This window comes from Argopecten irradians, chromosome 15 (genome assembly GCF_041381155.1).
Source record: "Argopecten irradians isolate NY chromosome 15, Ai_NY, whole genome shotgun sequence".
Classification (NCBI taxonomy): domain Eukaryota; kingdom Metazoa; phylum Mollusca; class Bivalvia; order Pectinida; family Pectinidae; genus Argopecten; species Argopecten irradians.
Window position 1 is genome coordinate 34097113 of NC_091148.1, and position 14673 is coordinate 34111785.

Here is a 14673-nt window from a genome sequence, read left to right on the forward strand (position 1 = left end):
TGACCCATCAGTCTTATCGATATTGATATGTGTTTTGTTTTTATAGCTTATTGGGTGCGCTGAATAACTGTACTGCTAGAAACCATTTATAGAATTATTAAATATTAGAATAATAGCTTTGCTGAATTACTGGCATTGAGTTTATCACAAGAAAAATAATATTGAACATAGGATACTTCTACTTTCACTTTCTGCAAAAATACGTGACTGCGGCTACAAATTATATCTCAACGTCATTCTCCGTTGGCAGGCGGAAAATTCCGAAGCAACTGCTCACGTAAAACGGCTTTTAAGTTAAGATTCAGGACAAAATGTAATTGTTAGATTCAGGTAAGAATAAATTGGAAGGTTTATCTTTCACTAATGTTTTCATTTTGTATTTTTCCAAGCGTTACTTGTTTGTATAATCACGCGAGAGTGTGATTTTATAATCACGCGAGAGTGTGACTTTAGATACTGTCTTGCGCGATGCTGGATCTTGTGTTGACTTCCTGTTTCCGGTTTTTGAGAAAGTTTTCCAACTCTACATATATTGGATGATTTACATAGAATAACGTTACGGAGACACCTCTATCACAAGAGTAGATCTAAATAAAGGATTTCCATCGGCCCGTTCGCTGCGCTCTCTAATTTAGTCAAATTGAATGCAATAACGACAGTGATTAAAGTAACATCTGGAATATCAAAGATAGATTTATCACACACATTCAGTAAATTTCGTCATATAGATTTCAGAACCATTTCAATTGTTATTTTTTCGCTTTCAGAAATGGAGAATATACTGTTTTGGATGTGCCTGCTGATGCTTGTGTATACAACTGATGTTTGTAAAGCAGACACAGCACACAAACAAAAGGAAGTACTTGTGATAGGTGGAGGGATCTCTGGTTTAGCTGCTGCCAGGAAACTTGTCAACCACCCCTCACAGTTGTTTGATGTTACTGTGCTGGAGGCTAGAAAAGAAAGATATGGGGGACGCGTCTGGACAAACAGGAAACTTTTCAAGAAACCTCTCGGTAAATATTGGCAGATTTTGTGGGGATGATATTTTCAGGCATTTGTGGAGGATTTATTAATTACCATGGGGTCAAGAACGATTTGGAGATTTAACTTTGAAGAAATCGGTATATCGCTAATCGTTTTTAGCTTGAAAGCAAAATGTTTTAAAGGGCAAAAAATTATTTGCTACTTTTGTTTCAACTCAAATGAAAATTATCATATTGTTTAATTAACACAGGAACTTCATATCTCATGATCCAGAATATGTAGTAAGCATTCAGAGATTTAGACCATATAACAAGAATAAAAATATTAAATATATATATATATATTATTAATTGTGTAATCGTGTTCGTCACCTTTAAAAATCTGACATTTTTTTTGTCCACACAGTTGGAATTCTTTGTCCCATGTTATTAATTGATTGAAGGAAATATATCACATAAAAAGTGTAGACACTCAAGCAAGAAATGCTGATGTGATATTATGAAATGAAATTTTTCTTGATTTAACATGAATTGGGGCCTTGAAAATGAAAAGGAAAAATGGTTGCCTTAGGGACCATATACACATAGTCATGTACAGAAGTACTGATAATTTATTGTTAAATTGTTTAGTGTTTCTTTTATTGCAGGGGCAGAGACAGATCTGGGGGCTGTCTGGATCAACTCCAAAGTGAAGGACAATCCGATTCTGGCCATTGCCAGGAAAGGCGAGTTAGAAACCAAAGTGTCCGGACCTATACAGCTCCATGTTCCTGAGGCTGACAAGATCTTCAAGGGAGATGAGGCTAACAAAATATTCACTGAAGTTTTCTCGGTAAGATTTGGTTTGTATGAATGATTTCAACCAACTAGAGTCATTCATGGACTGTTGATGGACATTTCACCATGGTTTTCCTCAGGGAAAGTCTGGAATGTCTTGTCTGCATCCTCTGTTTCCATGGTGACCTAGAATGACCCCCAGAGTTTTGAAAGCATTATCTAGCACCACTGTTTCTATGGAGATTAGTAAAAGTGACCCAATCAGAGTTGTGATATAAACATTTCTCACCTAAAACCCATGTGTTTCCATAGTGATGACATAGATTGAGCGATCACAAAGTTTTGATCAGAATTGTCATTGCTTATAATCCGTTTCCATAGTGATGACCTATAATGACCAGCAGAGTTTTGGTCTGAAAAGCATATCATCTAACACCCCTCGGTTTCTATAGAGATTACTAAAATCAATTGTTACAGAGTTGCAATATGAACATTTCTCACATTTAACCCCTGTTTCTATGGTGATGACTTTTACTCTCTTTTATTACAATGACTTCAGAGTTTTGATATGTCTGACTTTCTTTCTTTACTTTATTGGCCAGATAATTCAGTCAGCAGTAGACAAGGTAAAGGCCACTGGTGTCGACATTCCACTACAGAAAGCCGTAGAGGACGAGATCTCAGGTCACACATTCCAGGGTGACCGCGCCATCATCACCAGTATTCTACGTAACCATAACGCTGTCTCTAAGCCTGACTACTCCACCATGCACTTTGATCCAGTGAAACAGTTTGGCTGGAATACAATCGTGGTGGATGGATATGACCAAGTTCTAGACGCGTAAGATCATCATTAAGATCTTCTCCTCTAATACTTTCTGTCTTGATGATTTTCACTCGTTAAAAGATTTTCTTTCTTATATCTGTGAAGTCTTTGTTTCTTACAACCATGACGTAGATTGTAGAACATGTAAAATATTGTGTGATAACATGCCTTTATAAATAGGAGTAATTTGCAGTATCAAGTTTCAGTTATTCGCTAACAGTATTACGTATTACAATATCATGTTACTATAATACATTTACATTAGATGTATGTACTAGAAAGGTAGTTGGGAGAGGAGACAAAGTTAGCAGGAATTAGGTATGTAAACTACATACTATGCATCATCCTATTCAGAAGACATCATTAAACAATTTAGTTAACTCAAGTTCCTGAAATTGTTGATTGTTTTATTTCCAGTATTGTATCTGGACTAGGGAGTGAGCTACCTCTGTCTATCAGTCTGAATCAAATTGTCAGACAGATCAAAATCGACTCTAAGAAGAAGAAAGTGATTGTGCGTACTAAGGACCTAAATCAGGTCAGTGCTGACCTAGTTATCGTGGCCGTCCCCGTAGGCGTACTGAGGAGTGAGGCTGTACTGTTTGAACCCGTACTTCCTAAGGAGTGGTACAAGGCCGTGAAGGAGCTCGGTAACCATCTACTATGAAGATTTTATAATTCTTCTGATATCTAGTGACTTCCTCATTATATGTGAGCGATTTTTATGGGCGGATCTAAACAACTTATAAATTATTACAGCGTTATATAAACCATGATGTCACTGACGTGACGTCAGGATTTGAGACAAAATGGCTGCCTCTGCTGGATTTCCACAACATTGTTTTAAAATCAGAGCTCTTGAAATGTATTTTCATGTTTTAGTAATATAAGAAAAAAGCTTTAGTATGTTTTCATTTTAAATCTTTCTTAGGGTCATTGATAATTTTTAAAATGTCAAAGATCACTTTTAAAGGTTTTGCCACCTATAATCATGATACTTAGAAACTGTTTCTTAGAATTATCTTTCTTTCCCTTTTTACTAGGTCCAACCAGTCAAAAACCGTATAATAGTACTTCTCAGTACATGTTATCAGGACAGGTTGTATCACTCTCACAATATTCTCCCCTCAAGCGCACACACCCACAGATTGTCACACATGGTAATCAGGATGTGCATACCCATTCTCTTTTATTCTAAAACATGATACGCATAAACATTTTTGTTTTTTATTTTTAATATAACCTGACTGACCTGCAGTTTATGATGAAGGCCCTGTGTATGACTTGCTGATATACATATAATGTTACCTGTTATAGTCTTTCATCATAAAAACAAACAAATGGTTGGATGTCAGTATAAGTGATTTCATTCTCAGACTAAGTTCATTAGCTGACTTTTAATATTTTTGCCAATTTTCCCACAGTTTTTGTTTTATTTGTGATTCTAGTTTTTTCTGGGCTAATGTTTTTTCAATAGAAAATTTATACAAAAGAAGTTTTTTATTTTTTTTCATTTTTACGTTATTTTATCATTTTTCCTGGATGACATTCAAATGAGTACTTTGTGTGCAGTTTAGGAGCAGGCCCTGTAAGACTTTGCCAAAAACAATATAAAATTTTAATTGAATATGACCATTTAGGCAATTCTTTGTTTATTCGGAATCCAATCGGATTCACGTTGTAGAAAAGTCATTATTTCTACCAGGTCCTTTCAAAAGTGTGTTTATTTGTATTTTGTACCGGCAGTGAATTGAAATTTAACAGGTGTTGTCTTACTCCCTTTCTCTATTTTTTATCAGAATATTGATTATGAATTTGGGATCTGATAAAAGGTTCTTTTAATATATCAAATATTTTACCTGACTGAGTTGCGTTGACCTGCAGTTTATTTGATGCAGGCCTGAGATGACTTGCCTGAACAAACAATTGGAAGGAAGAAGAATTTCTAATGAAATGTTTGTGTTTGTATGATAGCTTTCAAAATTAATAAACATTTGTATTTGAATACATAAAGTTGATATAAATTTTATACCTTTTTCGTACAATTCTTTATTGGTAAAAGGGATTTACATTATCTTTTCAAGTATAGGCGATTATACCTTACAGGAGATTTTATAAATTCTTCAAGTGTGTTGTAATGCCATTGAAAAGTCAGGCCTGTGTTTGACTTGCCTGGAAAACAATATCCCAAACATTTAGTATTAGTTTAACTTTTTCAAAAAATTGATCCCATTATCTAAAAACTTTGAAACAACTAAAGATGTTTTCTGTTACCAACATACTTTTCCATTCTTTTTCTTCAACACGTATTAGTCTTGTAGTCCAAGTTGATGTTAAAACTTATTATAAATATCTGCGAATACTCCGTTTTAATTCGATTCAATGATGATTGCCAAACAATTGAGAGAGAGTTTTTTTTCAGCTATTGATTTTATCTATATTTGGGTTTAGGAATTAGACCATTATAGGTGATTTAATTTAGGTAATAAATGAGATTTTAGTACTTACAATTTTCTAATGGGTGTGAGCACCTTTTTGACCAACATTGACACATGCATTTTTACTCTATTGATATGGAATTTGCCCTTATCATAATTCATATCTATAATTTATACATAATTTATCAGAAATAGTCCATACTTATTGGTGATATTTTGTTTACCCACACTACAGTTTTCCATTCTATGGTGGTTGACATAGTTTATGAAATTTTCTTTCTTATATCCATGATGACTTGTTTTATATTATTTTTTTCAGGCCTAGATATTTGCTCAAAGTGTCTAAAACTTCCAACCAGTCAAACCGTATAATGGAAAACGGCCCTTATTATACATATCTGCTTATGAAATATGAACCTTGGCTGACCTTGGATTATCAATGAAATAATGATTATGAAGGCTTTAGAGACTTTGTGAAGAACATGTCTAAAGGCAGCGTGATGGAGAAAAAATGTGCCAACCAACTCTGGTCATAAATGGCATACATCTACTTAGTTTATCAAACAATTCTTTGTGCTGAAGTATTCACCAGATTGTTGACAAACAAAGACTGTCAATTCTGTTTCATTTTGAGTCGGGCAAAATGTGGTTTCTTAATTGCGTTTTCATCATTATGAAGACAATTGGGTTACATATATGGTATTTAAAGATGCTCCGTCGCAGGAACAGGAACAGACGATTTAGTATTTTTCTTCGGTTACAAAAGTTACTTACTTTACACCATTACCACCATTGAATAGTTCTTCTCATTTTACTTCAAGATAAAAGTATTTAAGATAATTATTTGCATCCCTATAAAATTCTGTGACACTATGTCCTATATGGAATGAAGTACTGATTGCACATGCACCAAAAGCAAACTAAATTATCTCATATTAATTTTTGCGTTAATTAGACATATATGTACACGATTAAACACCAATTTTTGTTCCAATAATGAGTATCGATTTTTTGCTCTGTCATTGGTGGTGCATCTTTAACTCTTCTGAATATTGTAACTCAAAAGAAAAATGTCTTTTAATATGATATTTATGACATTGCTTAACTGACCAGTAATGTGATCAAATGTATCGTACAGGTGTCTACGATTCACAGAAAGTAATTGTCGGGTTTTCTGAGGCGTTCTGGCCGAGTGACGTCGGCGTGTTTACCATGACAACACCAGAGGGGGAGGAGCCATTCATCCAGACATGGTTCAACATGCAGAATCTGGTTGATCGGCCATTTCTGGTTGGTTCGTTATACGATAAAGCAGCTATCAATTTGGAACAGACTCCGATAGAGGAATTCAAAGAACTAGGTAGGCCGTAAAGATTACTGTATTCCGTATTTGCATATTACAGAGTTATCTACCCTTGCAAGTAAGTTTTGATTGTGATACAATGTGTTTATGAACACGTCATATTTTATTTTCAGAGCAAATGGCACAAGTTTTCCTTCGATATACCTACCAGCAAGGGTAGATAACTCTGTAATATGCAAAGATGTTTTATTGGGACAAAAAAACACTTCAAATTAAGGTACACTGTATAATGATTCAACGGTATTCTTCCAGTATTAACATGATTCATAACTTAACAAAACATATATATGTATAAAAATGATTATCTGCTCCATATTAGATCAGTTCTAAATTAAGATTGATTCTGTGACCGAGAGTGTCTATTGAATATTGTGAACATGACGAGATCAGTAAAGAAAGAAACACAAATGGTTTGATATTTTGTATCACACAGACAGGACATTTAAAATTAAGACTTTAAACAATTAAATTTAATTTTTTTTAAATGTTATTGACAGAGTTGTTGCCCTTTATAATTTCATGTCCATGGAACATAATTAGTTATTGTCTCTTCTTTCTTACATTTTAAAACTCTACTTACTATTATTTTCAGTGATAAAAACTTTGGGGAAGTTGTTTGGTGGAGAAGATTTATGTGAGATCCCAGTGGACCAGTGACCCCTTCTCTATGGGGTCATCTGGGGCGTACCCTAGGTCAGGTAAGTCACATGGTGAGATCCCAGTGGACCAGTGATCCCTTCTCTATGGGGTCTGGGGCGTACCCTAGGGCACGTAAGTCACATGGTGAGATCCCAGTGGACCAGTGACCCCTTCTCTATGGGGTCTGGGGCGTACCCTAGGGCAGGTAAGTCACATAGTGAGATCCCAGTGGACCAGTGACCCCTTCTCTATGGGGTCTGGGGCGTACCCTAGGGCAAGTCACATAGTGAGATCCCAGTGGACCAGTGACCCCTTCTCTATGGGGTCTGGGGCGTACCCTAGGGCAGGTAAGTCACATGGTGAGATCCCAGTGGACTAGTGACCCCCTTCTCTATGGGGTCTGGGGCGTACCCTAGGTCAAGTCACATAGTGAGATCCCAGTGGACCAGTGACCCCTTCTCTATGGGGTCTGGGGCGTACCCTAGGGCAGGTAAGTCACATGGTGAGATCCCAGTGGACCAGTGACCCCTTCTCTATGGGGTCTGGGGCGTACCCTAGGACAGGTCACATGGTGAGATCCCAGTGGACCAGTGACCCCTTCTCTATGGGGTCTGGGGCGTACCCTAGGACAGGTAGGTCACATGGTGAGATCCCAGTGGACCAGTGACCCCTTCTCTATGGGGTCTGGGGCGTACCCTAGGACAGGTAGGTCACATGGTGAGATCCCAGTGGACCAGTGACCCCTTCTCTATGGGGTCTGGGGCGTACCCTAGGACAGGTAGGTCACATGGTGAGATCCCAGTGGACCAGTGACCCCTTCTCTATGGGGTCTGGGGCGTACCCTAGGACAGGTAGGTCACATGGTGAGATCCCAGTGGACCAGTGACCCCTTCTCTATGGGGTCTGGGGCGTACCCTAGGACAGGTAGGTCACATGGTGAGATCCCAGTGGACCAGTGACCCCTTCTCTATGGGGTCTGGGGCGTACCCTAGGACAGGTAGGTCACATGGTGAGATCCCAGTGGACCAGTGACCCCTTCTCTATGGGGTCTGGGGCGTACCCTAGGACAGGTAGGTCACATGGTGAGATCCCAGTGGACCAGTGACCCCTTCTCTATGGGGTCTGGGGCGTACCCTAGGACAGGTAGGTCACATGGTGAGATCCCAGTGGACCAGTGACCCCTTCTCTATGGGGTCTGGGGCATACCCTAGGACAGGTAGGTCACATGGTGAGATCCCAGTGGACCAGTGACCCCTTCTCTATGGGGTCTGGGGCGTACCCTAGGACAGGGTCACATGGTGAGATCCCAGTGGACCAGTGACCCCTTCTCTATGGGGTCTGGGGCGTACCCTAGGACAGGTAGGTCACATGGTGAGATCCCAGTGGACCAGTGACCCCTTCTCTATGGGGTCTGGGGCGTACCCTAGGACAGGTAGGTCACATGGTGAGATCCCAGTGGACCAGTGACCCCTTCTCTATGGGGTCTGGGGCGTACCCTAGGACAGGTCACATGGTGAGATCCCAGTGGACCAGTGACCCCTTCTCTATGGGGTCTGGGGCGTACCCTAGGACAGGTAGGTCACATGGTGAGATCCCAGTGGACCAGTGACCCCTTCTCTATGGGGTCTGGGGCGTACCCTAGGACAGGTCACATGGTGAGATCCCAGTGGACCAGTGACCCCTTCTCTATGGGGTCTGGGGCGTACCCTAGGTCAGGTCACATGGTGAGATCCCAGTGGACCAGTGACCCCTTCTCTATGGGGTCTGGGGCGTACCCTAGGACAGGTAGGTCACATGGTGAGATCCCAGTGGACCAGTGACCCCTTCTCTATGGGGTCTGGGGCGTACCCTAGGACAGGTAGGTCACATGGTGAGATCCCAGTGGACCAGTGACCCCTTCTCTATGGGGTCTGGGGCGTACCCTAGGACAGGTAGGTCACATGGTGAGATCCCAGTGGACCAGTGACCCCTTCTCTATGGGGTCTGGGGCGTACCCTAGGACAGGTAGGTCACATGGTGAGATCCCAGTGGACCAGTGACCCCTTCTCTATGGGGTCTGGGGCGTACCCTAGGTCAGGTAAGTCACATGGTGAGATCCCAGTGGACCAGTGACCCCTTCTCTATGGGGTCTGGGGCGTACCCTAGGACAGGTAGGTCACATGGTGAGATCCCAGTGGACCAGTGACCCCTTCTCTATGGGGTCTGGGGCGTACCCTAGGACAGGTCACATGGTGAGATCCCAGTGGACCAGTGACCCCTTCTCTATGGGGTCTGGGGCGTACCCTAGGACAGGTAGGTCACATGGTGAGATCCCAGTGGACCAGTGACCCCTTCTCTATGGGGTCTGGGGCGTACCCTAGGACAGGTAGGTCACATGGTGAGATCCCAGTGGACCAGTGACCCCTTCTCTATGGGGTCTGGGGCGTACCCTAGGACAGGTAGGTCACATGGTGAGATCCCAGTGGACCAGTGACCCCTTCTCTATGGGGTCTGGGGCGTACCCCTAGGACAGGTAAGTCACATGGTGAGATCCCAGTGGACCAGTGACCCCTTCTCTATGGGGTCTGGGGCGTACCCTAGGACAGGTAAGTCACATGGTGAGATCCCAGTGGACCAGTGACCCCTTCTCTATGGGGTCTGGGGCGTACCCTAGGACAGGTAAGTCACATGGTGAGATCCCAGTGGACCAGTGACCCCTTCTCTATGGGGTCTGGGGCGTACCCTAGGACAGGTAGGTCACATGGTGAGATCCCAGTGGACCAGTGACCCCCTTCTCTATGGGGTCTGGGGCGTACCCTAGGTCAGGTAAGTCACATGGTGAGATCCCAGTGGACCAGTGACCCCTTCTCTATGGGGTCTGGGGCGTACCCTAGGACAGGTCACATGGTGAGATCCCAGTGGACCAGTGACCCCTTCTCTATGGGGTCTGGGGCGTACCCTAGGACAGGTAGGTCACATGGTGAGATCCCAGTGGACCAGTGACCCCTTCTCTATGGGGTCTGGGGCGTACCCTAGGACAGGTAGGTCACATGGTGAGATCCCAGTGGACCAGTGACCCCTTCTCTATGGGGGTCTGGGGCGTACCCTAGGTCAAGTCACATGGTGAGATCCCAGTGGACCAGTGATCCCTTCTCTATGGGGTCTGGGGCGTACCCTAGGTCAAGTCACATGGTGAGATCCCAGTGGACCAGTGATCCCTTCTCTATGGGGTCTGGGGCGTACCCTAGGTCAGGTAAGTCACATGGTGAGATCCCAGTGGACCAGTGACAAGTGACCCCTTCTCTATGGGGTCTGGGGCGTACCCTAGGTCAGATAGGTCACATGGTGAGATCCCAGTGGACCAGTGACCCCTTCTCTATGGGGTCTGGGGCGTACCCTAGGTCAGGTAAGTCACATGGTGAGATCCCAGTGGACCAGTGACAAGTGACCCCTTCTCTATGGGGTCTGGGGCGTACCCTAGGTCAGATAGGTCACATGGTGAGATCCCAGTGGACCAGTGACCCCTTCTCTATGGGGTCTGGGGCGTACCCTAGGACAGGTAGGTCACATGGTGAGATCCCAGTGGACCAGTGACCCCTTCTCTATGGGGTCTGGGGCGTACCCTAGGACAGGTAGGTCACATGGTGAGATCCCAGTGGACCAGTGACCCCTTCTCTATGGGGTCTGGGGCGTACCCTAGGACAGGTAGGTCACATGGTGAGATCCCAGTGGACCAGTGACCCCTTCTCTATGGGGTCTGGGGCGTACCCTAGGACAGGTCAGGAAGGTAGGTCACATGGTGAGATCCCAGTGGACCAGTGACCCCTTCTCTATGGGGTCTGGGGCGTACCCTAGGACAGGTAGGTCACATGGTGAGATCCCAGTGGACCAGTGACCCCTTCTCTATGGGGTCTGGGGCGTACCCTAGGACAGGTAGGTCACATGGTGAGATCCCAGTGGACCAGTGACCCCTTCTCTATGGGGTCTGGGGCGTACCCTAGGACAGGTAGGTCACATGGTGAGATCCCAGTGGACCAGTGACCCCTTCTCTATGGGGTCTGGGGCGTACCCTAGGACAGGTAGGTCACATGGTGAGATCCCAGTGGACCAGTGACCCCTTCTCTATGGGGTCTGGGGCGTACCCTAGGACAGGTAGGTCACATGGTGAGATCCCAGTGGACCAGTGACCCCTTCTCTATGGGGTCTGGGGCGTACCCTAGGACAGGTAGGTCACATGGTGAGATCCCAGTGGACCAGTGACCCCTTCTCTATGGGGTCTGGGGCGTACCCTAGGACAGGTAGGTCACATGGTGAGATCCCAGTGGACCAGTGACCCCTTCTCTATGGGGTCTGGGGCGTACCCTAGGACAGGTAGGTCACATGGTGTCAAAATTACACCAAAATTAAAAAAAAAAAAGATCATTATAAATAAATAAAAAAAAAATGATAAAAAAAAAGATGCTCCACCGCTGACAAATGGTATTTTTTCACTATCCAAAACAGGAGCAGACGATTTTTTTAGTATTTTTCTTCAGTTACAAAAGTTACTTAATTTACACCTTTACCACCATTGCACCGTTTAAACTTCTAATTTTACATCAAGTTAAAAATAGGAAAAATAATTAACTGCATCCCGAAAAAATTCCGTGGCACTATATCCTATATGGAATGAAGTACTGATTGCGCATGCACCAAAGGCAATTTTTTTTTTAAATATTTTTTTTTTTTGTTAATTAGACATAGATATATATACACTACTAAACACCAAATATTGTTCAAATGATGAATGTCATTTATGCTCTGTCGGCGGCGGAGCATCTTTATTAATATGTTACATTTTATAAGATATCTCACAAGTATACATTACATGAATTATCTTACAAACATACAAGCTTTAAGATGTCCGATTGTAAGCCTTATGTACACTGTTATTTGATTGTATTAAGATTAATATTGCTCCATGAACAAATGCTGTATATATAATCGAATCTTTCAGAAAAATGACCTTTACTATCGCCCGCGAATTGCGTTTGTGAGGGATATTGTTTTGGGCTCCGTCCGTCCGTCCGTCCGAGCTATAACTCAAAAGCCGTTCAAAGCAGCTCCATGAAACTTTCTGAATATATCAGAAAAGTGCCCTTGTTATGCCTTTTGCTATTCCATGTTGCGTGTTTTTTTTTCTGTTACCATGGAAAATTAGTCAAAATATCAAAGTAATATTTCTTTTTGTTTCCGGGCTCTATTAACTCAAAAACCGTTCGATGCAGCTCCTTGAAACTTTCTGTATATATCAGATTACTGTTTCTTTTTGTTACCTGATGTTATTCAGGGGCGTAGGAAGCGGGGGGAGGGGGGGCAATTGCCATGTCTTCTTGCCGCCCCCTCCCACCCTCCTTTTTTTCGCTGAGTGAAATGTTCTAAAAATGCACATTTGAGATAAAAAATGTTCCTCCTGCCATTTTTGTACTTCATTTTAGAATTTTTTCCGCTGCGCGGCGCGTTTCCTAAAACGTTCAAGCACGTAATGTTTAAACATTTAATAACGAAAAGTCAATACACACGAACTAGACTAAAAATGTCCATCAAGGAATTATGTTATTTAAAAAATGCTTCTTAAAATATTAATTTGTTTATATGTCTTAGCAAGACAATCAATTCATTTATATTATTTTAAGTTACACAACAATATGCCGATGGTGGGAATCCGGTATGTTCAGATCGAGCTGGGTTGCATAATGGTATGACGACACTCACAATTATCATTTCTAAATGCAGGTAACTTTAAATCGAAAAATTACCGTGTTAAGAACGCTTTAAAATAATCAAAATACATTGTAAAACTCATCTCAGTCATTTCAAAACGTTATATTTTTTCTCGGAGGAGACCCCCGGAACCCCCTAACAACAAAATCTCGCACGTTCGGCGCTCGCAAATTCACCAAAATACATCGTAAAACTCCATCTCAGCCATTCTAAATTGTAGATTTTTCCCCCGAGGGAGAACCCAGAACACCCCAAACACCAAACACCAAAACCTCGCGCCTTTGGCGCTCGCAAAATCATCAAAATTCATCGTAAAACTCATATCTGGCATTCTAAATCGTATAATTTTCCCCGGGCTCCTGTGAGTCAAATACTCTTTATAGATAGAGTGGTCATTAGGCCCTTTACCAAATTGTGAATTTCTTGGCTCTGCGGTCTCAGATTTTCCTCTGGGGAGTAGGTCATATGTACTATAGATAATATCTCCTGTTAGTGGGGACATACATTATATCTCATGCAGCATAATTTTGTGGGGACATTGAATATCTCCTGTTAGTGGGGACATACATTATATCTCATGCAGCATAATTTTGTGGGGACATTGAATATCTCATGTTAGTGGGGACATACATTATATCTCATGCAGCATAATTTTGTGGGGACATTGAATATCTCATGTTAGATGGGACATACATTATATCTCATGCAGCATAATTTTTTGGGGACATTGAATATCTCCTGTTAGATGGGGACATACATTATATCTCATGCATCATAATTTTGTGGGGACATTGAATATCACATGTTAGATGGGACATACATTATATCTCATGCAGCACAATTTTGTGGGGACATTGAATATCTCCTGTTAGTGGGGACATACATTATATCTCATGCAGCATAATTTTTTGGGGACATTGAATATCACATGTTAGATGGGACCTATATTTTATCTCGTACATCACAATTATGTGGGGACATTGAATATCACATCTTAGTGGGGACATACATTTTATCTCATACACTTATCTCATCTTAGTGGGGACATTAAATCTCATGTTAGTTAGGACATACATGAATCCTAGTATGACCATTGTCCCCGCGTCTTAATCAGAGAAAAGTCCTTTGAATGAGTGTCTCTCATTTTTTTCATTATTTTGAAATTGTTGAAAATCAAAGTGAGATTATGGTGATTCAATGAGTGGATTTCCAATTCCAGGAAAAAACAATTGTAGACATGGTAAAGGGGGGGGGGGCATTACTTTGGGCCGTTTTACGGCCACTCAGTGATAAGCAAAATATTTTGCATGAAGATACATTAGGGTCAGCTGCATATTGTATGCTATTCAGAATATCCGATTTTTTTCTGCGCTCATGGTAATTTCAGAGGTCTTTTTCACCTCTCCCTATCCACCCCTCCCCTCTCACACAAGATTAGGTGGCTCCAAGTTTATGTCCATCGCCCAGTCTCCTCCCTCCTACATTACTTGAATCCTCGACAGTTGGGCAGCAGGCATAACTCGAAAATCTTACCTCAGTGAAGGCGTTACTTGAAACTAAGCACATAAAAAGTCTAAACAATTTTAAATCCTGCTTTAAACATTGGAAAACAGCATTTGCTTAGTGGACAAATAATACCATTCATTGAATATGACCTAATTTATGCACGTGACCTAGCCAATGTGACCTAGGATGTAATCATTTCAAGCAGGTCATGTCAAGATCATTATGCAGTACAAAATATCAATTTCAAGCTATCAAATCTTTGAAAAATTCCAGTTTTCAGCAAAAATATTAAAGTTTTTAATGCTAAAATAGAATAAACGCTTAACAAGGTCACTGTGACCTACTTTTTGAACTTTTCATCAGTTTTCTTAACTGAACTTCATAAACCCAATATTT

The 14673-nt window shown here is 41.7% G+C and overlaps 1 protein-coding gene across 1 annotated transcript; it reads left to right on the top strand.

Annotated features, from left to right (window-relative positions):
• The first annotated feature begins 743 nt into the window (after nucleotides 1-743).
• On the top strand, nucleotides 744-7047 carry LOC138308801 (uncharacterized). Its single transcript, XM_069249808.1, has 6 exons — nucleotides 744-1016; nucleotides 1634-1818; nucleotides 2366-2604; nucleotides 3007-3239; nucleotides 6166-6387; nucleotides 6983-7047. The coding sequence occupies exons 1-6, from the start codon at nucleotides 770-772 to the stop codon at nucleotides 7045-7047; spliced, it is 1191 nt and encodes a 396-aa protein (XP_069105909.1). The 5' UTR covers nucleotides 744-769.
• The last annotated feature ends 7626 nt before the right edge of the window (nucleotides 7048-14673 follow it).

Coding starts and splice junctions, on each gene's coding strand:
- LOC138308801 (XM_069249808.1), top strand. CDS start 770: ATGGAGAATATACTGTTTTGGATGTGCCTGCTGATGCTTGTGTATACA. Junction 1,819..2,365: donor TATTCACTGAAGTTTTCTCG/GTAAGATTTGGT, acceptor TTTATTGGCCAG/ATAATTCAGTCAGCAGTAGA. Junction 6,388..6,982: donor AGAGGAATTCAAAGAACTAG/GTAGGCCGTAAA, acceptor TATTATTTTCAG/TGATAAAAACTTTGGGGAAG.